The sequence below is a fragment of the Mustela erminea genome, chromosome 8 (assembly GCF_009829155.1).
Source record: "Mustela erminea isolate mMusErm1 chromosome 8, mMusErm1.Pri, whole genome shotgun sequence".
NCBI lineage: Eukaryota > Metazoa > Chordata > Mammalia > Carnivora > Mustelidae > Mustela > Mustela erminea.
The window spans coordinates 44,959,676-44,985,556 of record NC_045621.1 but is presented as its reverse complement, the minus strand read 5'-3'; the positions used below and the strand labels follow the sequence as shown (position 1 = coordinate 44,985,556).

Below are 25,881 nucleotides of genomic sequence, written 5' to 3'. Positions count from 1 at the left end.
CCCTTTCCATCGCTTTCTGATTTCGTTAGTGGTGGTGTTATCTTTAGTTCTGGTCATTTCTCTTCATGACCTGTAATCAATGCGTTCATCACCACCAATGGTTGACTTATTTAGCACCCATGGATGGCATTGCTTTATACCAAGAACGGGGAGAAAATGGTGTTGCATTTCTTCCCCCACATCTGATTTGTTTGATTACCCTTCCCTTTCCAAATGCAAGGAATTTTAAATTGACGTAAAGGTTCCCAGAAGTCGGGTATAGAGATCCAGTCAGTTTGGCCATCATTAAGGGGAGAAGAGGGCCCCATGCCCTTCAGACCTCTGGAACCCGCCTCACGCTGTACTGCATGTGCAGGGCCCTGCGGAGCCAGGCAGGAGCAGGTCCCCACTCCAAGACTAAGGGACCCTAGCAAGGACACCCCAGTCTCTGCTGCTGCCTCGGGCCGTGGGTCATCTGGCAGTTGTCCCAACTTGTTCCATCTTTGGGGCATCCAAGGGGGTTTTGTTTTCGTGAGGAGGGCTTTTTAACGAAGGCCTCATGGAGATTCTGTGCCAGCAGGAGGGGGAAATGTCATGGAATACCGAGCACTATCTTCTGCTGCTTGCTTCTGTTCTGTTAAACCAGGGATTGCGTTTAGAAATTCTGGAGAATGTGGGGTGCCCAGGAAGAGCCTTCTTCACATGCAGGCGCTGCTCCTGCTGGGAGGCTGCAGGTGAGGCTGGCGGAAGGCAGAGCACCGCCGGCACCGGGAGATGCCGCTTCTCTACGGGACAGGGCCGTACTGCTTCTGAGCCCCCATGTGGGGATGGTTACCCCCAGGGTCTGGGGCGGGAGCCCCGCACGCCACTCCCTGAACAGGGTCTGCAGCAATGCCACCTTCCCTGCCCTGGCCACTGGCCAGAACAGGTCACCCCAAGGGGGAAGGCATTCCAGGGCCAAGGGAGGGTGGGTGTCGGGCTGGTGGAGAGAGTGGCACTGCTCCAAGGGAACCCTCAGACACTGAGTTTTGTAAAGGGCCTCTCGTTCAAAGACAGACCTCTGAGTGCTCACCCCACGAGCGTTCGGCACTGTGTAACGTGCACTCCGGGCAGCAAGGCTTCATTTCCTCAGCGGGTGATGATCAGCTGCAGCCCTAGGCAGAGCAGGTATGTGGGCACAGCAGGCTTGAGCACTCCCCACGGGGCAGGGTCCTTGGAGGGTCCCTGCCGTGGCTGACTTACCCGTGACATTCCTGGTCTCGACCAGGATGTTCAGTGCACAAGTGCACGTGTGCATCTAGCCGGGAGAGCAGATGCGGTGCAGAAACCTTCCCCGTGGTTTCTGGTGGGGAGCTGTGCCCCATGTGGTCTGAACGAAATGTGTGACCGCGTGCTGTGAGCATCCGTGTAGCCATAAACACTTAAGACTCCGTGTTTAACTTTTGAAACAAAGTAGGGTTTATTATATTTAAAAAAGTTTTTAAAAAATAAATTTGGATGCATGACGTGGATACAGCACAGCTCTTCTGAGTTGGGTGAAGGGTATCAGTATCGATCGATGGGGGAGTTTAATTCAACTTTCCCACACTGCCATCCCGAGAGGCTCCTGTTGGTGCCCAGTGGTTGCTGATGAACTTAGGTCGTGCCGGGCTGGTGCAGCCCGTCGTGGGGCTGCCTCCATGAGCACCCCGTGCTGGGCCCCAGGCTGGCCAGCTGGCCTGTCACCTCTTTCTTGCTGCAGGAGGCAGGGTGGGCTTGGAGCTTTTGTTCTCAGTTCAGTGTTAATTGGTGGGAGTGCGATAGAGATTTTGGAGAGAGTTCCAGTGTGTGCGGTGGGGATATCCCCCAGTGTCACTACCCTCAGGAATACTATTCTAGAAAGACGGGGTCCAGGTGCTTGGTGCTTCAGCTTCCTGCCTCTCGAGCCCTTACCTGCTTCAGATTCCGAGGCCGGCATTGGTCTTTGATGCTGCCTCTCATTCATCTGCAGGTAAGACGAGCTCGTATGGTTTGGCTGTGCCCCCCTGGAGGGGCTGCAGCCTCCCACGGGTAATCCAGTTTTCTCCTGGCTCCCAGCACAGGACCCTGTATTCACAGATGACTCCTTGTTGCCAGATCCCAGAATGCCATGTTCTAGCCCTCATCTTGCATGGCCTCTCCCCGTATTGACTCAGTGGACCAACCACTTCTAAAAGCACCTTGTTCCAGAACCACACGCTCCTGTTACCCGTCCACTTCCCTGGGCAGCTTTTCTCTCAGCTCTCCGGTGTCTCAGCACTGGAGTGTCCCCAGGGCTACTGATGTGTTACCTAGGTGACCTCAGTGGTCCTTGTCCCATTCTTCATAACAGAGAACACTGCCATGGTTCTTCTGCTGTTCAAATTCTTAGCTCAGCCTGGATCTTACCTGATGCCGGATCCCAGAGCCAGCTGCTTGTTTTGGGTCCTTGCCTGGGTGTTTCATAGGCATTGCAGACTTGAGTGTCTGAAACTGGACTCTTGGCTCTCTCGTGCCAGCATGGACTCAGTGCAGCCTCCATCCTCTGAAGCCCCCATTTCGCCCTTGAAATCCTCTCTCATGTCCTGCATTCAGCCAACTAGCAAGTGCCATTACCTGCCCCTTAAAGCATGCACACAAGGAGGCGTCCCATCGGAGGAATGAAAGTGTTCTAACACAGGTTTAGGGTGATGTTGCACATCATGGTAAATTTACTAGAAAATCACTGGCTTTTGCATTTTAAAAGGGTAAAATGCAGAGTGCTCAGTAAATTTATTAGGTCGGTGTAGAGCCTGGCCACCCCCCTCTCCATCATTAACGGTGGCAGCCCAACCACCACTGGCTCGCACCTGGATCCCATGGGTGCTTCCCCACCTGTTCCTTGCTTCTTTCTTAATCCCCCCTTTCTAATCTCATCCTAGGAGCTAGAGTCTGATGGACAGAACAGTGCCCACCCGCCAAAAAAAGTCCATACCATTATTCAGTATCTGTATGTGACCTTATGTGGCAAATGGACCTTTAAGGGTCTTGAGATGGGTGATGATCTTGAATTATCTGGGTGAGCCAGTGGAATCACAAGGGTCCTTCCAGATGGGAGGCAGGGGAGTCAGAGTGGTAGAAGGAGCTGGGAAGACAGAAGCAGGGGTCAGACTGATGGGAGTAATGGCTTTGGAGATACAGGGGGCCCAGGAGCCCTGCTGCCCCGGATGCTGGGGAAGGCCAGGAGCAGATTGTCCCCTATAGCCTCTGGAAGGAACGGAGCCTGCTCACGCCTTGCTTTTAGCTCCCTAAAATCCATTCCCACTTCCGGCCTCTGGAACTCTAGGATACACATGTGTTGCTTGGAGCCACTGAGCTTGTAGGAACCTGCTATGTGCAGCAGACACGGGAGGCTAAGGCATGCAGCCTCATGAGCACATCGCTGGGGCCACCAGGCTTGGCTTTTTTGCTTCCTGTCACTGGGACCTGTGTGTTCTCTGCTTCTCTTTCCCTCCCCAGTCCACATCTGTCAGATGGGGGTCAGAAGGTACGTAGCGGGGTCCACTTGTCCTGCTTGCCACGAGGCTCACGCTGTCCTATCCATTGCTCTCACCTCCCCCTCCAGATTGCGTGCTCTGGGGGTGGGGGTGTGGGGGGTGGCTGAGGCTTGTCATGCTTGTTGCGGACACTCGAGCGAGGCAGCCGACACTTGTGTGCTGTTCACCTTCTGCGTGTGAGTCCGTGGCCTGTCCCAGGCCTGGTTCTCTGGTGGGAGCACTGTGGCTGGACCTGGGAAGATGGCCCTGGCCCCTCCCAGAGCTGAAGAGACACCTGGTGTGAATGGGGGACCAGGATGGAGATGGGTCCTCCTAACCCAGGAGCACATGGTGCGGTGGCAGCCCTGGGGTGAACCCTGGCTACGGGACTCCCTCCCAGAGGAGGCAGCTCTGGGCCGTGGAAAAGCACATCCCAGGAGTTGCTTCACAGAGCCCAAGGGAGGCCCACCTCAGGCGCACTGGGCAGGGGCCGCTGACACCTGCCCAGAGGGTTTGTGGGGACTGTGTTCTTTATAGACCCACCGGAGCTTCATGGGCGGCCCTCCGCCAAGCGATCAGCCTCCATCAGTGCGGCTCTGAGTAGGTAGGTTCCTCTCCAGCCCAACCCGGCCTTCTCAGGCAGCTCAGGGGCTGGTGAGCAGCTCCAGGCCCTCCCTCCCTCCTTCTCGGGGCCACCTTTGTGGTCCCGCACTGTTCCAGGCACCCACAGTCGTCACCCCACCCCCACAATCCCAGGGCAAGTGAGGGCCACACACAGCACTCTCCTGAGGGGTATGGGGGCCCTTGTTGGGATACTCAGTTTTTGTTTCTCACAGTAGAGGCTTTGCTAAATTCAGCTGGTGTCTAAGGGTGAGTGTCCAGCAATCCCGGTGGTTGTGTTGACAGCTCCTGCCTGAGGCCAGCACCCAGCTCCGGCCTTCCGCTCCCTGCTGCTCCAGGAGCCCCCGCATGCGGGGGGCTGGAGGGCCGTGGGGTCAGAGGTTGATGGGAGAGTGGCCTTCCCGGCCGAGAGGTCCCCGGCCATCCTGGCTTCTGGGCCGGGCTCATTTGCTCCCCCTGCTCAGGCGTACCCCGGGTCTGCTCCCTGAATCCTGTGGCTGTTGTCTCCTTGCATGATGGAGAGTCGGAGGTCTCCTGGTTGTCCCCCGAGTGTAGCATTTGGAGCGGTCAGGGTGCTGTCAGCCTGTGTTCGTCAAAAGCTGTTCTTCAAGTGTCCGGAGTGAACCCTCCTTGACTCAGTCAGGAGGCTGTTGGGTGTAAACACCTTTCAAAGCTCATTTTCACAATATGAGTTAAAGATTAATTGGACTCCCAGGTATCCTGCAGAAATCTTAAACATCTCTGTTCTTGTTCCCTTTTATCCATTTCTTTTTACAAACCCTGTCAACCGGACTTTAAAATTGAAATCTGCAGGGAACAGATAATGGTCCTCCCGACCCCTTCCCGCGTCACTTGAGGAACTTCGAGAAGTCTTCAGTAGTGTTTTTCATTTTTAAAGGCAATTATATTCCAAATGGCCCTATAGTCCAGGAAATGGCTTCTTTGAGGCAGGAGGCTGAGGAGAATGGAAGGCTTCCGCCATCAGACTGGCGTCTGGACTCGGTGCCCACGGCCTGCCCACCTGGGTGCCCCCCCCCGCCCCCCGTGAGGCTTCTCACCGGGGCGCATCGCCACTGCCTTTTGTTTTGCAGAGTGTTTGCTTGGAGTTTCAAGAAATGGCCTGAGCAGCTCACTGTACGAATCCAGGACGGTGCTTTCACGTGCGGGATTCTGGGGACTGTGGCAGGTCCCGGCCAGATGGAAAGCTATTTCTGCAGCCCCAGCTGCGGGATCACCCAGGCCGGTGACCACAGTCCTTCCTTCAGACAAAACCCCTGGCTCGGGGGACTCCTGCCACTGCGTGGTGACCACCACTTGCAGGTTAAGCGGTGACACTTGAGATGTTTTCAGATGCGTGTGTCAGTGAAGTTACTTTCTGTGACGGTCAGCCTCCGTGCTGCTGATATCCTCCTCCACACGCCCAGCTGGCCCGAGGGCCTTTCAGTCTTAGCAGTCGGGCTTTCAGCACTGTCAGAGAAGTGGCAAAGCCAGGCCCTCGGGGAGGACAGAGCATTCTGTATTTCTAGCTTTCTGGAAGCTGGATTCCATGCTGCTTCGTGATTTTGTTTTAGGAGAAGCATCAATTCTGTGTTTCTGCTATGAAAAGAAACAAGATAGAAGAAACAATGTATTTCCTTTCGTCAAAAATTTTCGTTTAAAATGGATTTGTGCAGGTCAATTTAAACGGAATTTAGAATGAAATCTATTGAGGAAGTGACCACGGATGAGTCAAGCGAGGTGATCTGGTCGCGCATTCGTGCTATGTGGCCCGAAGATTCCTTCGTCTTGCCTGTGAAGACATAGGTCTTCACCAGCCAACGTCTGCCCCCTTTTGGGTGATGTTTTTCAGTATGAAAGACCCCCACGTTTGTAGAGGGTAGTTTGCAGGAAGTGTGCAGTAGGCAGTCTGGGACCAGGCTGGGGAAGGGTCACGGCCTTTCTCGTCCCTCCTTCCCTGTGGCGGGGGCAGTGCTGACCTCTGCAGGGATGGTCTTGCCCGGCCTCCTGCCAGACGTGCAGCCCACACTCGCTGTGTGTACATGTTTTGGTACACATTAAAGGCGCTCTGCTCCTAAGAAGTGCAGAAGGTAGGATTTTGAAACGTCATTCTGTCCTTTATCATCAGAGGACCTTATGACCCCAAAGGAGTCCCACCTGCTATAGAATAGAGCGAGACGTTTCCTTGGGCTGCTTTCCGTGCAGCTCATCTCCCCCCAGGGGACCCCCTGAGCCCTTTTGCTCTGAGGCCAGTAACAAATGCAAGGAGTCGTGGGCAGCCCTCCACGGAATAAGCCCCTTTCTCACTCTGCTGTTTGCCCCTGACTTGCTTTCTTGGAAGAACTAGTTTTGCTGCATTCATCTGGTTCCTCGAATAGCATGCCATTTAAAAGTGCTGTCATTCCCCCCCTCCCAAAAAAGGTGCTGTGATCCTGCAGGGGGGTTTCCTCTCACTCCAGTTTGTTCCTGAGATCCAATTGTGACATTATGTGTAGCTGTTTCTCGCTCCTTTTTACTGCTAAGTACGGAGACACCCTCTTGACATCCCCCTGCCAATGTGTTGGTGGCTGACTGGACGGTTTCCGTGAGTCCTGCTGTCTGTGAGTGTGAGTCTGGCCCTGTGCTCATACATGCGCAGGCCTTTCCCAAGCATGGACACACTCCGGAGTGGAATTCCTGGGTCTGAGAGCCAAGATTCAGTTTCCTAAGGGCAAACTGATCATTTTCCCGAAGGCCCAGCCTCATGTGTGTTGCCGGGAGCTCGTGGTGTCTCAAGGATGCTCCGCAGGTACTATGGCCTTTCTGCCACTTATTTTCTGCCATTAGGAGCCTTTCTTCTTCGAGAAGCCTTCCCCCGCCAACTCCTGTTTTCCTTTTCCTTTTCATACCGATTAGTAGGAAGCCCTTACAGGTAATAGAGACAAGCCCTTGGTGGCTTCCATAAGGCTCCAGCAAGCCTTGCCAGGGCCCAGCCTTCCACTTCCATACAGTGTCTACGGAGCAGGTCGAACTAGTGAAGGTAGCCAAGCTGCTCAGATTTGTCTGGTGCTAAGCCCTTTTCGCATCGTGAGTTTTTCTTGAGTTTTGTCTATCACATTTGAGTCTTAATTCTGGCAGAATTAATTTTGGCCTATGGTGTGATCGGGGGTGACTTCCGCCTTCTTGTCGTCTGTGTTCGGGGTGGTCTCTGCTATTGTTCTCCGAGGAGGACATGCTGCTGCCTTCTGCGGGAACACCTTGACTGAGGCTCCCAGGTCTGTTTTGTCCTGTAGTCTGAGATCCCTCTGTCCCGTTCCTGGCAGTCTGTGCGTCGGATCCACAGCTCAGTCTGGAGAGAATGGACGTCTCTGCGACAGTAAGTCTTCTCATCCTCACTTGGCCCATCTCTCCACATCCTTCAGTTGTTTAAAACATTTCTTAACAGTCTTTATCATTGTCTCTATAGCTGTCTGTAACAGTGTTGAATTCAGCCATAAAATTTTGGACACTTTTTTTTTTTAAATATTATTAGGCCTATTTTCTTGTTGTATTATGTTGAAATCCAGTTGGTTTTTCCCTGTTGATCTTGCCTTGTTTCATTCAGTGTCCTTGTAAGTTTTACTATCTTCTCTGTAATTCCTTCTTGGGGGCGGGGGGCGGGGGTAGTGTTCCGTACTAACAGTCCTGAGAATCTGTGAATCGTGATGGTTTTGTCTTTTCCCTTTCTTCTTATGTTGTTATTCTATCTGCTTTCTCTGGCTGGAATCTTGTCTTGTTTAAGGTTCGTCATCAAAAGCAGTATTTGCCATGTTTTTTTTTTTTTTTTAAATAGATACCCTTTTTGAGACTAAAGAAATTCTCTTTTATTCTTAGTTTGTTAAGAGCTTTTATAATGTGAATATTTGTTGGGTTTTATAATGTGTTTATTTTCATTATTAAGATCATCGTTATTAGTGTGGTGAATCGTGTTTATAGATGTTCTGTGTATGTGTTGCTTTTCTCATTTTAAAACACCACTTGTCTTGGCGGATTATCTCTTTCTATAGACTGCTAGATTAAGCTTGCTAATAATTTATTTGGGACTTTTGAGGCCCTGTTCACGACAGAGACTATCATTTTTTATGCTCTCTTTGCCTGGTTTCTGTAACAAGGTTTCTTCCTAGCCTCACAGCATGAACTTGGGGTGCCCTTTATTCCTCTGTTCCTTGGAAGTTTTCTTTAAAACTGAATGAGCAGTTAGTTAAAGTTTGGCAATACTGTCTCTAATACGATCCTTGTGGGAAGATTTTAAAGTATTGGGTCAATTTAGCTTGTGATTAAAGGGTTACTCTATTTTCTGTTTTTTATCAATTTGGGAAACTTTTATTTCTCTAGAAATATGTCTGTTGTTTTATGTAGGCTTTAAAACTGATAGGCGTGGAGTTGTTCATTGTATTTGGTTATGTTTTCAGTCTCTGCCATACCTACAGTTCATTTGTGCCTTTCTCTCATTTTCTAAACCACTCTGACCAGAAGTGTGTCTATGCTATTGGTCTTTTTAAAGAATCAATTTTGTGTCGTGTTGGTATTCGTGAAGTTATGTAATGGATATTTTCCATTTCATTTATATATTTATTATCTCTTTCTGTCTGTCTTCCTTGCATTTATTCTTGTGTTTTTTCTAGCTACTTAAAACGATAGCTAACTTATTAGTTTGTATGTTTATTACTGTCAGATGTAACTGTGTAAGGCTTTCAATTTTCCTCCGAGTACAGTAAGAGTAGACGCTCACTACTTACTCTAGGTCCTTTTTTTCATTATCTTTCTCTCTTAATTATTTTTAAACAGCTGTTGTGATCTCTTTTTTGACCCATATTAGGAATGTAATTTTTTAAAAAATGAACTTTGTGTCATAGAAAATTTTACATACATTTGAAAGTGCATAAAATACTAGAAGGAACCCCACTGTTCCCGCTGTCAGTCAACCTGGGCTGTGCCTGGGGACCTCCAGCTGTGTCTTGTCTGTGCCCTGACTTACTCACCGCCTCTGCCCTTGTGCTCCTTTTGAATGAAATCCCACTCACCGCATCACCCCATCTGTAGCCACATGAGGGCTTGTGTCTCTAAAAGGCAGGGACTGTGGTTTGACCCTCAGTGGGAGGCCATTTTTCTGTTTAGACAAGATTAACAGTTATCTGTTATTGGGTACTCACAGTGTTTCTGTGTCTCTAGCCGTGTTTACCATGTACATAGATTCAGGTCACTGTTTCCTCAGGTCCAGCGAGCACTCCCACGGGTGGTGGGTGTATGTCATAGTCTCCCTCTAACCTGCACCTTCTCCCTGCCTTTTGGGTCTGTTCAGTTTTGACCCTTGTGGTTCATCTGTGAAGATTCTAGGTGGCTTGTCTTGTGGAGTTTTCCTGTATTTTAAATTTTGCTTGATTTCACCCATCTCCTGTCTTGTCATTTAAAGTGAACCTCTGTTGTTTGTGTTTCCTGGAAATTAGTAGTTGCATCTAGAGCATCTAGAGGTGTTTTTTTTTTCTTTTTAAAAAATATTTTATTTATTTATTTGACAGAGATCACAAGTAGGCAGATAGGCAGGCGGTGGGGGGGATGTGGGGGAAGCAGGCTCCCCACTGAGCAGAGAGCCTGATGCGGGGTTCGGTCCCAGGACCCTGAGATCATGACCTTAGCCAAAGACAGAGACTTAACCCACTGAGCCACCCAGGCTCCCGGCATCTAGAGGTTTGATCAGATTCAAGTGTGGTTATTTTGGCAAAACCTTATAGATGCGGTGTGCTCTGTCATTGGGAGGCACCCAGCTGTGTGTGCGCGTGTATGTATATGTGTGGTGTGGTGTGTGCACGTGTGGTACATGTATGGTGTATGTGTGTGCATTTGTGTGTGCGTGGTATATGTGTGATGTGTGGATGTATATGCATGCGTGCACACATGTGTGGTGTGCACATGTGTTTGTGTGTTATATGTGCCTGCATGTTGTGTTGCAGTGTACATGTGGTGTGTGCGCACATGTGTGGTGCGCTCATATGCAGTATATGCACATGTGTGGTGCGCTCATATGCAGTATATGCACATGTGTGGTGCGTGTGCTTGTGTGTGCACTGTGGTGTGTGCCTGTGTGGTATGTGCACATATGCAGTGTGTGCATATGTGGTGCGTGTGCTGCTGTGTGTGTGCATGTGATGTATTTGTACACATGTGTGTGTTGTGTGTGGTTGGCAGCCATGTTTCTGTTTTTCCTTAAAGTTCTCTCTGACGGGTTGTGAATCCTCACTGCTTTGGAAGTTCTGCACTGTTCCCAGCGTCACGGGATGAACGTCAACTGTGTGTGCTCAGTGCTTTCTGCCCCAGCCTGCTCAGCCACGGAAGTGTCTAGAGCACCACTAACCCTTGCCACACCTCTGTCCCTGCCTCTGGCCAGGAATTTCCTTGTCGTGGAGTCCAGCACCACAGGGAGAAGCTGGGCTTACCCTCGGGCGCAGGCAGCACGTGCTTGGGTTCATTTCCATCTTCATCTCCGTGTGTTTCTGTGCTCACCTAGTCCCTGAACCAAAGGCATCTCAGCAAGTTCTCATCTCTCTTCATCTCTGAGGGAACACAAGTCTGTACATGGTCTGTGCTGCTCTTGGCAGATGGTTTCTCTACACCCCTCATTCCAGCTGGACATTGTTTCTCCCCACACTCAGGGGTGGTCACTGTCATTCCCCTCGTAGGATACCTGCGCTTCTGTTTCAAGGTCTTCTCTTTGGTGTCTGCAGGTCCACCTTGAAATTATCTTAATTTATTTCTGTTTTCTTCTCCTGCTTTGGTTGTGTTTCTGCATCTGCAGATTCATGTCTTCCAGCCGTTCTGGAACATTCTCAGCCAGCTGTGTTCCAGTATTGCCTCTGCAGAGTTCTGAGCTAAAGAGAGTTAGGCTCTCGTGTTAGGAGCCTAACTCTACAGCAGGTCGTCCAGGATGGAAGCAGATTGTGACCTGGCCTGCCCGGGAGGTGGGAAGGGCAGGCAGCAGGACCGCTGAACCTGTGCCATCAGTGACCCGTGGCTGGGAGAGGGGCCCGGAGCCAACATTCTATGCCATTAACGGGGCTGGTGGCGAAAGCGAGGAAGGGAACAGCAGCCTCATGGACTTCAGGTTTATACAGCAATGTTAAGAGGGCAGAATACTGCTCCATTGTCTTCATTCCCTTCTCTTCATCCTCCTGTGCCACAGCAGCCTTCTGTTTCTTTCCGGGGGGAGGAGGGAGAGTGCACTGGAGGGAGAGAGGCCTGGTCTAACCCAGCAGGATCCTCATCGAGCTCCTGCCTATGTGTGAGGCCGAGTTCCTTTTTCCTCTGCCATAGAAAGCCCTTGCACTCTCATCTGTCTGGGACCCTGTCAAGCTCCAGTGCTTCTAGCTCCTGTTCCTGTCACCTGAGTTGAGCGTTCCGTGTGGTTCCGAGTGTGTGAGTACCCGGGACCCCCACCTATGCTGCTATAGATGCCGCAAGTGTGCTGAGCAGGAGGTCCAGCCGGGGCAGGGGCAGGGGCAGGGCCTGCTGTGGGAGGCGGCCTTGGCCAGCAGGTGGGCTATTGCACTCAGGATTTGCTTGCATGCCTGGGACACAAGGTGATGCAGTGGTTTCGGGTCACACCAAGGTGTGGCCGGTGGTCGGCAGCACGAGGATGTGCTGGCATCTGGTTCCCTGCATATGTCTATCCCCCCCCCAAACGCTGTGACCACACCGCTTTTTGAGATGGTCCTGGGATGGCCAATGTCTGTTTCACTAATGGGGTTTCCAGCCTAAAAAGTGAACGACTTGTGCAGATTCGTAAATCCAGGAGAAGAAATGCTTGCCGTGGTCCTTTCTTTGGGATCCTGACAGCATAATCCATCGTGGTGATGCTTTCCATTCCCGCTTCTTTACTGCTGGTTCAAGTACAGAATGGAATTTTCCAAAATCCTTGCATGGTCAATAAGGTTTTATCCTTTACAGTTGATTTTGCTAAAAATAACTTGATTATAGAAAGGGACGTCCCTGCTCCCATGGAGAGAGCTGTCCCTGGGGCTTAGGTTGTCCCTATCCCTCTTAGCCAGTCGCTGGACACTCTAGGACAGTGCTGGCCAGCCAGATTCGCAGAGTGGCTGATGCCAATGAGCAGATGAGAATGGGCCTGCAACTGGGTTACCAGAGTCTGGATTGCGGGCGGCTTCACCCTGCCCTGGCCAGCCACAGGCCACCCCTCTTCTCCCAATCCTCCACAGACTCTGCCTTCAGTTGTGTGGGTCAGACAAGCACGCCCCCGGGGCTGAGCCAGCTTCCTTCTGGAACTTGCTCCCAGCCTGCCGACTGCCCCGTTTCATCTTGTGGTGAAATAGCACCTTCTGGCCCCACATTTTGGGGGTCAGGTTCAGGAGCACATGAGGCTGGGTGGGCCCGGCTCCGCACGCCTCTCCTGGACACCTGTTCTTCACTTCGGCTACCAGCCTCAGCTTCATGGCCCCATGATGGGGGACCACTTTGAGGGGCATTCTGCTCTGGCTTGGATAGTACCAGCCATGTGCCCACGCTTCTCACATGGGCCACGTTGCCCAGCAAGGAGCGGGCGTCCTAGTATCAGCCAGGGTCCTCCTCCCAGGTCAGCCAGCACCGGAGTCCATACTGTCACCATGGCCCCCGTCTCTGTATGCTAGACTTGTCTCTGGGCTCCAATCTCTCCATGGACATATGGAGAGCCCAGGTCTCCCTACCAGGTATCCTGTGAACTGACGTCCCAGCGGCCCTTGTGTAGACTCCTCTCTGAGCTTTACTTGGATGTGATTCCCCATTCTTGGGACTGCAAAGCACAGAGCTGGTTCTCAGGAGTCGCCTCATCTTGCATCCCGATGACTCCCATGATGATTTGCTGGGATGTGGCTAGGAAGGAAGGACACGTGTTTGTGAGCCCTTCCTGCAGGTCCATGGGCTTGCCTTCCCTGCTGGAATGTTCTCTCTGGGGCCCACAGACCACTGAGAAGCTAGGAGGGGCCTTGCTGGAGGGAGCCAGGCCCTGGGGAACCCCTGGCCAGCAGTGGGGATGCCCTCTCCAGGATGGCAGAGGCTGCAGCCCAGAGTCCTTGCCGTATGAGTACATGGGTAGATCTCAGACCTTCTGCCGGGGAGATACTGTTGAAAAAAAAAAAAAAAAAAAAAAAGAAACATCTAGTTTGGGAGTGAGAAGGGAGAAAGCCTAATTAGGGGAATAAGGAGACAGTGGAGCGAAACATACCTGTGGTGTTAGCTGTAGCTTCTTGTCTTTTGTGCTGAAGATAGCGTTATCAGAGGTTTTTCCATTTCGTCTCTGGGCTTAGCAGGGGACATGGGGCTCTGCTGTGCTTTTAAGCCTATCTTCCTGGTGCTGGTCACGAGGCTGTTCTTTGGGGGCCGTTGTCTCAGCCTTGAGCAGAGCCTCGTGTGGCTGACCCCGGGGCAGATCCGGCACCAAGAGCTTTTCAGGAACAGGAGTTTGCTCATGGAGAGCGCCGAACGGCAGAGTGCTCGAGTGGGCTAGTAATTACAGGGAAGACTGGCCATGGTCGTGACCAAGACCCATGCTGGAGCCACAGGGAGAGGCAGGCGTCAGGCAGCTCCCCAGTGCCAGTAGGTGCTCCTGAGCAGGGTTCTCGGACCTCAGGGTGCCAATCAGCCATGCCCCAAGTCTCAGAGCTGCGGCCACCCCCCTGGCCCGAAAACCACCCAGCGTACCCAGCAGCCCTTCAGCTCGGCCCTGCTCCGCCCACATTTTAGATGCCAGGCTCCCATTCCGCATTCGCCTATCATGGCTGCCTAGTCTCTCTGTACTTGAGGTTCCCCAGCAGTCGGTTACTGTCCACATTAACATGACTTGTCATGTCCAGCCTCCGGGTGGGGTCAGCCCACAGGACCTGCGATCCCCTGGTGGTGGTGGGAGAAGCTGAAGGCTTGTCCTCTAGGACCTCCTGTCCTCCTCCAGCGGGGGGCAGGTAGTAGATTTCTCATTGACTTGGGAGAGTCGTCAACTCCCTTCTTGGCTGGAAGGCAGAAGTGGGGGGAAACCAGGGCCTAAGTATATGCTGCTCCCTGCTTGATTTCTAGAACCTGCAAGGAAATCACATGCACAAAAAATACACTTAAAAGGGTTACCTTTGATATCTGCATAGGACATGTACCTCTCCCTGCCCCACACCAGATGAGAACACCTTCCCTTGGATACACATCTGTAAAAAGCCATAAATACCTCCATGTATTATATTTAGTTCTTTACATTTTGATGTCTGTTGAAAACAAAACAGTAGACAGCAAAACGGCCTCTCCTCGGGCCATAATCATTTTGTTTTTATTTTTCAAGCGTAATTTAACTTCCAGTAAATTGTTAATATGAGTTGATTTCTTTGGCATTTCGTTTATGCATCTAAGTGGAGCGCAGAGAAATACCCTATATCCTCAGTTACGTGTGAAGCTAAGGTAGGAGCTTGTGCCGTCTGCATTCCCTACAGAATATTTTTAAGTCTTCACATTTAAAATTTGGACTTCTACCCTCATCACCGCTTTACAGCCACCCCCACAGCACAGCATCAAATAGAATGGTTGTAATCCAGTTAAGAACACTTTGGGGGAAGTGATAAGCCGTGTAAATCAGTATTTTGAATGGATCTTGATGAAGTGTCTTCAATCCTTTCGAGTGCTGGTTCTGATAGGTTATGCATTCTGAAGGTAGACAGCGACATGGCAGGTTGAACACATGGATCTAGTTGTGCTCCCTCCTGAAATTCCCAAGAACCCCAGAACATACCAGTCCCCAGCAGAGCTCGTGGGGACACGCCATGTGGACACCACAGAGGTTGTGGTCTCTAAACACTGCCTCCCACCAACGGGACCCACTTCTCCTTGGAGGAACGTCTGATTCCATAGAGGGGTCAAAAAATGTGTGAGGATTGCCCGGCACGCCTCATGACTGCAGAATGAGGGCTGTGGCTGGCTTTGGAGCAGCAGTAGGCCATGCTGGAGGGCCCTCGCTGGTCTAGGAGGGGGTCTACTGTCAGAGCACAGTGTGAGCTGAACTGCAGTGGGCTCTGATTGATCTTGAGGAACAGAAGCCCTCCTCGTCTCTCACACATGGAGGATGTTGGGGATCAACTCATTATTTTTTAAAAATTGGCAGGTAAAGGAAGAAACCAGGTACCTGTCCTGCCCTCCTTCTAAACAAGGTCAGGGCAAGAAGATGGTTGATTCGGGGTCCTTCCTCATTACAGAAATCAGACAGCGAGTCGAGAGGCCAGGGCAGTATGGGCAGGCGTGCCATACAACCCTGATGTCTTGGCCTTGTTCGTGGTCGGCGCAGAAGACCTGTGGAGATGCGGCAGCCCCTTGAGCCACCGGAGGAGCCTCTGCGCAGAGGTGGTCTGCCCACACCTCCAGACCCTGCTTCCAGATCACCGGATATGCAGGCCAGAGACCTGCAGCCCAGGCGGCACCCGCCATCTCCAGGGCAGGGCAAACAGCAGTGTTGGAGGGGGTGCCGGAGGGAGAAGGAGGAGGAACCTTTAGAGTAAAAGGGATTGAAGGGATGCGTCAGCCAGCACAACATATGGACCTTATTTGGGTCTTGGTTTGAATAAAGTTTAAAAAACATGTATGCAATTTTCTAAAACTTGGAAACGCTTTGTGGCTGTTTGATAACGTCATGGAATCGTTAATTTACTTGGGTATACGAATGATATTTGATTGTGTTTTTTAATAGAGTTTGTTCAGAGATACGTTCTGAAGTATTACCGGAAAAAATGGCTTGAGGGCTGGTCTACACCAGTGAGTTCCAGAGAAAGGTCCCAAGCCTCAAACATGGGTGAGCGGAAGAGGGAACGACAGTAGCAGCCTGTGATGGGAGGCAGAGGGCAGGTGGTGTCCATTGCAGCCACTGACCTGGGAAAGCCAGCCCCGCTCACCTCCCCTGACTGCCTACCGGCTAACCCACACACCCACCTCCAGAGCAATGCCTCTCCGTCCGGGGCGGGGCTGAGAGCGGTGTCGAGGCAGATGTGGGAGGCTCCTGGATGTCCTCCCGGTGGTGTGCAGGGCAGGCCTGTATCTGGGGGTGAGCAGCTGGAGGTTTCTTCCTCTGGAAAAAGGCTTTATTCTGGGGACATGAATGAGCTGAGGATGTGGACGCTGTAACGAGAGCAGGAGTGAAAACTCCTGTATTTGTGCAGAGTGCAGCGACCCTCTCTCTGCACCCCGAAGGCCTAGCTTTCACCCTTCACACTGAGATGGGAAGGCTCCCCACTGGAGAAGTGTGGCCAGCCGACGCGGAAAGTCTTACGGGTGTGAGTCCTAGTGAATGTCAGCTCCACACGCCCTGCAGAGAGACTCAGACCTGAGAGCCCCACTCTGCTGGCTGCTTCCAGCAAGGGTCTGTGCCTGTGCTCCCACTTGGGGCGTAGCCCAGCGGCAGGGAGGTTCAAAGCAAACAGAGGGCATGGCTCTCTTTGCCATCCTCAGAGACCCGGGAGGTTGACTTGTCCACGAGGTCAGAACAGGATGGCTTGTAAGATAGAATATTGGGGCGTCATTGGTCTCTCAGTGTGGCCCTATGAGTCGTCTGTTAAAAATATCAGAGCAGAAATTATGGGAAACCCAGTGGAAAGGTTAGAATATCCATCAAAAGAAGTGTCATAGTCTTGAGCAGAAGACAAAGGAGAGGAAGACAGAAGAAAATGGAAGAGAAAACTGGAGAGTCATTCGAGATGTACCACATCGAAGAGTTTCAAAAGCAGAGGATGGAGGAGGGAAATCAATGGAGTAAGTCAAAGCTGATGCCCGTGAGAGGGCAGAAGCCGAGTGCCCCATGCCAGCTGGAGAAAATCTTCCCCGAGCCATGTGACTGTGCACTTTTGGAACACTGGGGACAAGGAAAAGACCTCACAAACATCCAGAGAGAAGAATCCCATCACGTCGAGGGATCTGGATCCAGCATGGCTTCCTGGTTTTCAGTCACAACATTGGGAACAAGAAGACAGATGTTTTTAAGCTAGAAGTCTGTCTGTAGCTGAAGTTAGCAGCTCGTTGAGGGGAAATGAGAATGAGCAGGGCCCACCTCTTCGAGCCTTCTCTTCAAGACACAGTTGGGGCCGGAATTCCTGCAGAATGAGAGGGGAGCCGCGAGGGAAGCTGGATGGGACAGAGATGGGGGTCGCCTGGAGGCTGATGAAGCCGACCCCCGGGTGGTGGCTGTGCCTGAGACACTGGGTCTCCTGGCCGTCTGGGAACGCATCAGCGTCCAGGGCAGGCGCATGTGCCCCACACTGTCCTATTGCCCTATGAACATGAGCCACCAAGCCAGCCCCCCACTCTTCTTTGGCGCTGAGACGTCTGAGCCATATTGTCCTGCTCCACGCCCTGCCTAATGACCTCACTCACCTGAGCACATGCTTTCCTCCACACGCCCACTTTGGTGGCTCTCGCATGAGGCCTGGAACCCAGCCACAGTGGACGTAGAAGTGGGAATTTAGGGCAGTTCTGGCCCACGAGACTGCCCTACCAGCTGCCACACTGGGTGGCATGTGGCTTCCTGGGCACCACTTATGTCCTCGCCCCCAACAGGGCTCTTTTTTGCCAACAGTCCCAGACCCTGAAGGCAGATTAGACTCAAGACTTTTATCTCTTCCTGAGAGCCTGTATCAGACTCTCATGCTCGCCTCGGTCAGCAAAGGGAGAGGTGTTTGGGACACACGTATGGATGGTATAACCATAAAGAAAAGCAAGGGGTGCTTGGCGAATCCCGATGCTGTTGGGGACAGGGGGCAGGCACGTAATTTGGGGGTGATCGTCTGATTCTTCCTGCCTTGATGGGTGTGGCTGTGTTCTACTCCTCACCTCGCTTTCCCCCGGGCGGCCATGCTCTTCAGTGTGTGTGATGTGGGCCACGGTGAAACACCGAAGACTCTTGAAATAACTTACACTGTCCCAAGACGCCCCATCCCCCTGTCCCCTCTCCCCGTCATCTCAATCCCCCACCCCCATCACACGTGGACAGAATGTGAGAGTAAGAAGAGATCATAATTACAAAGTTGAAATAGCTCTTCTTTTCCCCTGGATGTGAATGAGTCCTTCTTTCCTTGAACAGACCCTAAACTTTGACCGCGTTTTCTAGAGAATAGTGCTTGTCTTTATTCCGTGTCTGTACGGTGGCATGAAGTAGCGCTGAGGAAGGAGGATCTAACCCACGTAATGGAAAATTACAGCGTCCTTTTTTATGGTCATTTATTTAAAAACAGAGAGACTAACACATTTTTTTCTGTTTCTGATTGAGGACTTGCCGTTCACAGCCCAGGCCTGCCGTTCTGTGTTGAAGCGCTGAATGTGGGCTTTGTGCTTTCACTAACGTCATGAGTCTGATTGTATTAGTATGTTTCTCAAGGCACAACCTATAAAAGCAATTTTCTGGTCCACATAAAATATTCATGAGAATACAGGCTTTCTTGTTTTGATGCTGCATTCTTTATGGAGAGAAGGTTGTATTGTTTTTCTCGGGGTGCTTTGGGTCAAAAGTGCTGGCAGTTTCTGTTGAGAACTCAAGGCATTTCAAATAGTTTTGGATACAGAAATAGTACGAGTCCTCTTTGACGCACCCGCTAAAGGCTGTGATGAACAGAGATTGTGGCTGTGACTCCTCGCCACTCCCCGCCTCCCTGGCTGGCATGCAGGCTGGGCCCTGGGACAGCTCTGCTCTGGCCACCCGACTGCCACCCGCAAGGGGCGAGGAGGCGGTGTTTCTTCAGAGGCCTTGCAAGGGTCTCCTTGTCCCACAGCAGGTCCAGAGTTGTGCTTTCACATCTACCTGTAAACGCAGCGTTGTTTCCCGACAGGAGGGAGTGGCAGGAGCTGGTGCGGCTGATGTGGGTTGCGACTAGCAGTCCATTCTGTCTGCCCTGCTCTTTGCTGTCTTAGAAGAGTGAAGTTCTAGGTGAGGCCTCAAAGCGGTAAACTGAGGCCACGCACCCTCCCTTCCTGGGAACTGGGGAATACAGCAGACATGTCGCAGTGAGGACAGCATGCCATCCTGGTCACGTCAGCACGTGCCTTGGTTCTTAGCCCTCCATGCCCTGCGAATGCCACCCCCCCCCCCGTCCGTATCATCTGTGGACCCCTCGCCACCCCGGCATCTCCTAACTTCTGCTCTGCCGAAGGATGACCAGGGGCTGCCAGGGACTGTTCCCCCAAAATATCTCCATGATTCCAGGCTCCAAAGAATCTGGGAAAAGTTGGAGGAAACAGTGAAGCTCAGCTTGTGTGTGGTGGGTAGGCACAGCCAGCGCCATCCCTGGAGAAGGGACCCTGGAAACCGCCTGCCCTACCTCTCCTGCCACCTGCACTTCCCTGCACCCGGCTGCGGGCCCCTCTGTGGCCCAGCCTGTCCCAGCACGGCCCCCTGCCCAGCCATGCCCTCGGATTTGCTCAGTCTGTGTCCCCATGACTCTCCACGTACACCTGGACCCATGGGCCCTTGCTCACGCCCTGCCTTGTGGCTCATGGAGACACAGCTCCTGTGTGAACCCTTCCCCAGCCCTGCCATCAGCCCACAACCCTCTCTGCTCTGCTTTCTCACCGCAGGCCTGCTGTGGGTTGGCCCAGGAGTGGCTCCGCAGGCCTTCTCAGCAAAGGCACCTGTCCAGAGGAAAATTTGGCCCATCATGGTTTTGACGTTAATTAAAAGGATCCTTTAAAAGTTGTTTTATGTTCAGTATCAGTTGGTCCCCTGACCCCCCTTTATGAATAATTAGAATGAAGAGAGGAGAAGCCGGAGTGAGCAGCAGAGGGGGCTTCTGCCCAGCATGTCAGAGGGAATACCTTGGTCACCTTGGCCTGTCACCTGACCAGCCCTGCCATGGGGGCCCACGATGCCTGCAGCTTACCAGGTGCGGGGCAGGTGCTTCTTTCATGAGCTCTCCATGGTTCCATTCTTTAGCTGAAAAGCTGAAACGTGGCCGCTCAGCTGGGCAAGAGGAGTGGGAGAGAGCCAGGGCGGTTTTCACCTGGACAGGTGGAGTGGCGTGTTCTCCCTCCAGCGACCACGGGCTGTGTGGCTCAGTGTGGTGTGTGTAAGCAGCAACATGGAGTCGGGCTTGTCCTCAGGAAGCAGAGGCTAGCTAAGCCAGGGTGGCCTGCCCTCCAGCTACCCTGTGTCCAAGAGGAACCCTGGGAACCGCCTCCTGACTGCACCATGGACACACAAGGGCAGAGCCCATTGGCTAGCCACGGTCATGGTGTTTTAGGAGGTGCCCAGCCCCATCAGCCTTGTGGACAAGGGACGATATAGCCCTTTGGGAAAGAAGGATGTATGTTGAATTCCTGTAAGAAGCTGAGCTCTGCTTCTTTTTCTCCACGTTTGCTCGCTGAGCTGCCCTCCCTGCTCTCCTGTTTATTCCTTAAAGTCTGAAGCAAGTACGGGAAATATTGAGGTTTTATAAAACGGGCTATTACAGTGTTTCTGTTTTTATATTTCATACTAAAAACGATCAAGAAAAAGGAAGTTGGCAAGATCCAGTCTTTACCAGCTCCTGTGTGGTGGGGCGGGTGGGACGCCCCTTCTCTCTGATCCTGTTCATAAAAGCAGTTTATTTGCGTAGATTTATCTCACGTAAATAGCAAATAAAATCCTCCTGATACATCAAGGCTGAGACTCCGTTAGAAATGCACGTAAACAGTTGGGGGTTGCGTTTCCCTGACTGTGGGAGGAAAGGGAAGACAAGCAGCCCACTGGCATCTATCCTGGCCTTCTCAGGGCTCAGAGGTCAAGGGAGTTTTGGACTTTCCTAAGATGGTTGGATCCAGAGTATTTTCCGACCACCTTCTGGGCTCCTCTGTTTCTTCCCTCTGTGCCCTGTGGTCCAGGGTGTGGCGTTCCTCAAGGGAAAGCTGGTCCTGGCCCTGGGCTTCTGTCAACCTGCTCCTGCCGGCCTCGGGGAGCTCCAGGCCTGTGCAGCCGCCGCAGTGGCTTTGGGGCCTGTGCGTGGGAGAAACGGAAATTTTGTCAAGGAGTTAGAAGGCCCACGCCCCATCCTGGCAGCATCCTGGACTCAACCTCTGAGCTGTGCCCGGCCGGCTCCAGGAGCAGGTGTTTGTCCCAGTCACTGGGGCCCAAAGAGGCAAGGTGGCTAGAACCCAGGGTCCCAGCCCTGCCTCATCAGAATGGCCAGAAGGACCCACTGGCGGTGACCGCAGGAATGCTCTGTCCAGAGGGGCTGTTCCACTTATGGGCTATTTTTTCAGCAAGTCTGGGTTGTGAGGCTGTGGAGCATGGACTTCAGAGGAACCAGGTGATGGCTGGGACCAGGGGGCCCTGTGGCCGGCGGCATTTGGAGATGCTAGAACAGGGTCAGGTGCATAACACGGCCGGACCTTCAGAGGGTCTGGGCTGAGGGCCCCTGATGGCAAGCAACTGGTCCTTGGTGGCCTGTGTTTGTAGGATTTGGTCTTCCTTTCTGGAGGGTGAGGCCTCTGTCTCCCACCCCAGGCCCCCAGGTCTGTTGTGTATCATTTGAAGACCTGGGCCCAGAGCAGGTTGTGGGGGAGCTTTCTGGAAGGAGTGGGAGCTCGTGGGCCTGTGAGTGGCCGTTGCTGAGGAGCACAGGGGGCTGGGCCTCCGCAGCTCCCGAGAGGTTTCTGTGAGCCTGAGGGGCTGGCTGGGCTGCGTGTCTGGGGAGCTCCGTCGAGGCATCTCTGGGGCAGACTCCCAGGCAGGGCCTTCATGTGCACCTGCTCAGACCTGATGCGCCAGGAAAGGAGCCCCCACAGTGGCCTCTCTTTCGTTACGGCCATGGTATCAGAGTTTCTGCCTGCTTATCCTTGCTTTAATTGGTTATTGATTTGTAAGCATTAAGATTAATTGAGCTTCTGTTGCTAATCAGAATCACGTGGGCTTTTCTTCCATGGTACCATAGTCCTGGGAAGCAAATCTGTTTCTCTGGGCCTTGGGGAAGCCCACGACCTGATGCTTGTGCCCATGCAAGTGAGCTGGGGAGCAGTTATGGGCTGTGGGTGGTGAACACATTCTCCATGGAAATGCTCTGACCACCCAGCGTCCATCTGAACCACTTCAGGGGCCCACGCTGTCCTGTGGTTCCTGCGTGCAGCCTTTAGTGGCCTTGTGACAAAGAAGAAAAGTACAGGCCCATCTGCCTCTCCCCTCGCTGGTGCTCAGCTTTCCTTAGAGCCATTTCCTTGCGTACTCCCTCTGTTGGCTTTCAGAAATGTCACTGGGGCGGCTGCTGGGCCCGCATCAGGGCCTCTAGTGGCAGGGGCGGGGTGGGCCGTGCATCTGTGCCATGGCGTGTCCCGGTCTGACCTGCCCCTCAGTTTTGGGCCCTCTGCACTTGAGGAATGGAAGGCCACCAAGGCCCCCCAAGTCCTGCGATTTGGGTCCATCAGGCAAGAGGGGGGAGAGGCATCCCAAGGGTTGTCCATGCTCACGCAGGCGGCACCCCTGGACAGCGGCATCGGAGTGGGCGGGGGCCTGGGGACGCCGTGCCGCTGCAGTGACTGGCGCTTCTATGCTCTGCTCTTTCCTGCAGTGGACGTGGCCTCCGCGCTGCCTCTGCAGGTTGCTCCCCCGGCGGTGCCCATGGACCTCCGCCTGGACCACCAGTTTGCGCTGCCCGTGGCGGAGCCCACCCTCCGGGAGCAGCAGCTGCAGCAGGAACTGCTGGCCCTGAAGCAGAAGCAGCAGCTGCAGAGGCAGATCCTCATCGCCGAGTTCCAGCGGCAGCACGAGCAGCTCTCCCGGCAGCACGAGGCCCAGCTGCACGAGCACATCAAAGTAAGTCGGAGGCGGGGCAGCCGTGCACCTGTGTGAGCCTTCCAGACGCCGGGTTCCCCATGGCGCCCGAGGGCCACTGCCTTGGCGTGCTCCCCACCATGCACTGCAACCCCATGGTGAAGCACAGGACGGCCCTCTCTGTGCTGGGACCAAACTAGCGGGCGCCCGCCAGCCCAGCAGCAGTGGTGCGTGGGGCACATCATGGGAAAGTCGCTGCCATAGCAGTAGACTCGAGAGAGGGGACGGGCTTGTCATCTACTTTCATCCAAAAATACAAGCTGCATCCCCCAACAGACAAATGACCAGCGGGAGGGAACACCAAAATATTAGCTGTGATCACCTCTGGGTGCCTTACTCAAAAAGCATTTTTGTTTTCTTCTCAGTATATGTCTTTTCTTAGTTTCTCCCATGGATCCTGTATAATTGGAAAAAGATAGTAATGGGGGTTTTTTGCATTTAAATTGAATAAGAAACGAATAGGTCTTCTTGTGGCATTTAGTCTCTGTAAATACGCAGTCTGATCCCAGGGTCAAAATTAAATACGTTGGAAAGAACCATGTGTTGGTGATGTGTAGTGAAGTTGTGTTCTGTCGTTGACAGACCTCCTGTAAGCGCCATACGCTCCACTGTATTCAGAACCACATAGAGTAGCACTGTCCCACAGATCCAGGCAGGCGGGTTAAAAGTCCGAAGGTAATCTCACATTCTGCACTGGCCACCCTGAAACGAAGCAGAAAACCCCTGGCTTTATAAGTCATCTGTTGGTGTGTAACAAAATACCTCAAACTTAGCTATTTAAAACAGAAGAAAAACATGCGTTACCTCATAGTTTCTGTGGTCTGAATGAGGGTCTCCCTAGCTGGTGGCCATGACCCAGGGTCCCCCATGAGACCACGGTCAGGGCTGTGGGACCCACTTCCAGGCTCACTAACGTGGTCACGGGCAGGAGCTCAGGCCTTGTCACCAACGAAGCCCCCTCCAGGGAACAGCCCAAGTTTCTCCTGTGGCCTGGTCTTGGACGTGACCTGTTCCCTGCCCTGCCTGACTCTGCTGGTCATGCATACCAGCTGTGGCACATCCTGGGAGGTGCCCAGCCGAGGGTGAACACCAGGAGGCAGGGATCGGTGCAGAGCACTGGGAGCCTGGCTACCAAAAGGTAAAATTAGTTTCCATGTATCTTATGTAACCTCGTATTTCTGAGATAGTTCAGTGTGTAAGCAGTATTTTTTTTTTTTTGAAAGATTATTTATTTGAGAGAGAGAGAGCACAAGCAGGCAGAGGGGCAGAGGCAGAGGGAAAAGCAGACTCCCTTCAGAGCAAAGAGCTTGATGCCGATGCAGACCTCAATCCCAGGACCCCAGGGTCACGATCTGAGCTGAAGACAGACGCCTCACCGACTGAGCCCCCCAGACACCCCGGTGTATAAGCAGTACTCAAAGTGTTGTTCACACGGAGTCTTCGGAAGCTGTTGTGGACCATTCACGCAGAGTATGTCTCCATCTGGATCAGCTGAGTTTCATGCCCTCTGTGGCTACATGTGCTCAGTGGCTTCGGTGGTAGAAACTACGAGCCCCCACTCGGTACTCCCGTATGTTTCCAAGACACTCTATCCAGATGGAGACCTGTATAGCAGATCCGCAGTAGAGGGGACCCCACGAGCAGGTGCCAGGCCCTTCCTTTGCCCAACCTGTGGGCCTGCTGCTGGCTGTTGTTCCATGCGGCGGCCAGGCCACGTCCTGGGTGTGCTTGGCTGGGCATAGCCACATGCCCCTGGCATCCGGGGCTAGGAGAGAGGTCTGTCTGAGGCTGGCCTAGGGAGATGGTCGCTTGCCAGCTGGAAGTCACACGTTACTGGTGTTCTTCCCAGTGACCACGTGCAGCCCATGGAGTGGCCTTGTCTGTAGGCTCTTTGGTAACTGAGAAGAGCCCTCAGCTGGCGGTCTATTTGGTTTTGTATGTGAGGCCATGGCCTCCCCTCTGCAAGCCTTAGAAGCAGACTCCCAGCTCTGCTGTACCCAGCACACCCTGCCCACCCTGCCTGGGACACCCCTTTCAAGGTCAGGACCCTATGTGTTCCCAGGGCTCCTTCATCCCCGTGTGCCCCCCATCCCAGTGCCAACCCGCGTGGCCTCGCATCTGTCGCCAGCTGGGGAGGGCGCCCCGGGGCTGTGTCCTGCCCTGCACACAGTGTGCGGCGGGAAGACCCTACCTGACCTAGCAGTGGTGGCCTCCTGTGCTGACCGGGATTTGAGGAGAATGCGTGTGCATCTGGATTTGCTGGATTTGCAGCTTTGACTAGCAAATGAGAAACTGAGACGTAATCAAGGGCCACGTATGAGCAGGGTCATCGGGTCGACAAGGAAACAGCACCATGAAGACCCTTGAGAGGGTCGGGGCCACCACCTTAGGGCAAGGCCAGGCTTCCCTGGTCCCTGTCTCTGTCCCCCCTGTGTCTACAGGACTCCATGTCACCGCTATGGAGATGAAAGAGTCTCCCTCCTGAGCCTTACCTCAGCGCTGGCGCCACAGAGCTGTGCAGGGAGCGCCTGTCGGGGCTCTGCTCCTTGGGCCATGGGGCCCCCTGAGCTCCCCTCCCCCACAGGGCCGGGGACCCTCAGGCCTCTTGGGAGCCCCCTAGACATGCTCCCCCACAGATTATCCCCCCCACCCACAGATGTGGCCTCCTCGGAGACATGGCTCCACAGATGGGGCCCCCACAGATGTGGCTCTCTCAGAAGTAGCACCCCCACAGATGTGGCCCCTGTGCTGATTTGGCCTCCCCACAGACATGGCTCTTACAATGTAGCTCTCCCAGATGTGGCTCTAGGCCTGGTTCTCAGAAACACAGGGAGAGTCTTAAGTTTACATGTTCTCTGCATTTTAATCATTTGTTTTATTTTTTAAAATAATTTATTTATTTTGGGGAGAGAGAACAAGCCAGGGGAACAGCAGAGGCAGAGGGAGAAGCAGACTCCCCAC

At 53.0% G+C, this 25,881-nt stretch overlaps 1 protein-coding gene across 9 annotated transcripts in view; it reads left to right on the top strand.

Moving 5' to 3' along the window:
• Positions 1-25,881, top strand: part of HDAC4 (histone deacetylase 4) — a 288,152-nt gene that overhangs the window by 152,155 nt on the left and 110,116 nt on the right. For 8 of the 9 annotated variants that reach the window (XM_032355373.1, XM_032355375.1, XM_032355374.1 and 5 more), the window contains one exon: positions 22,658-22,902. In XM_032355373.1, the coding sequence (XP_032211264.1) occupies positions 22,658-22,902 (245 nt within the window). Of the gene's footprint in view, positions 1-11,514; positions 11,538-22,657; positions 22,903-25,881 lie in introns of those variants that run through there. The other variant, XM_032355376.1, reaches the window with a different exon arrangement.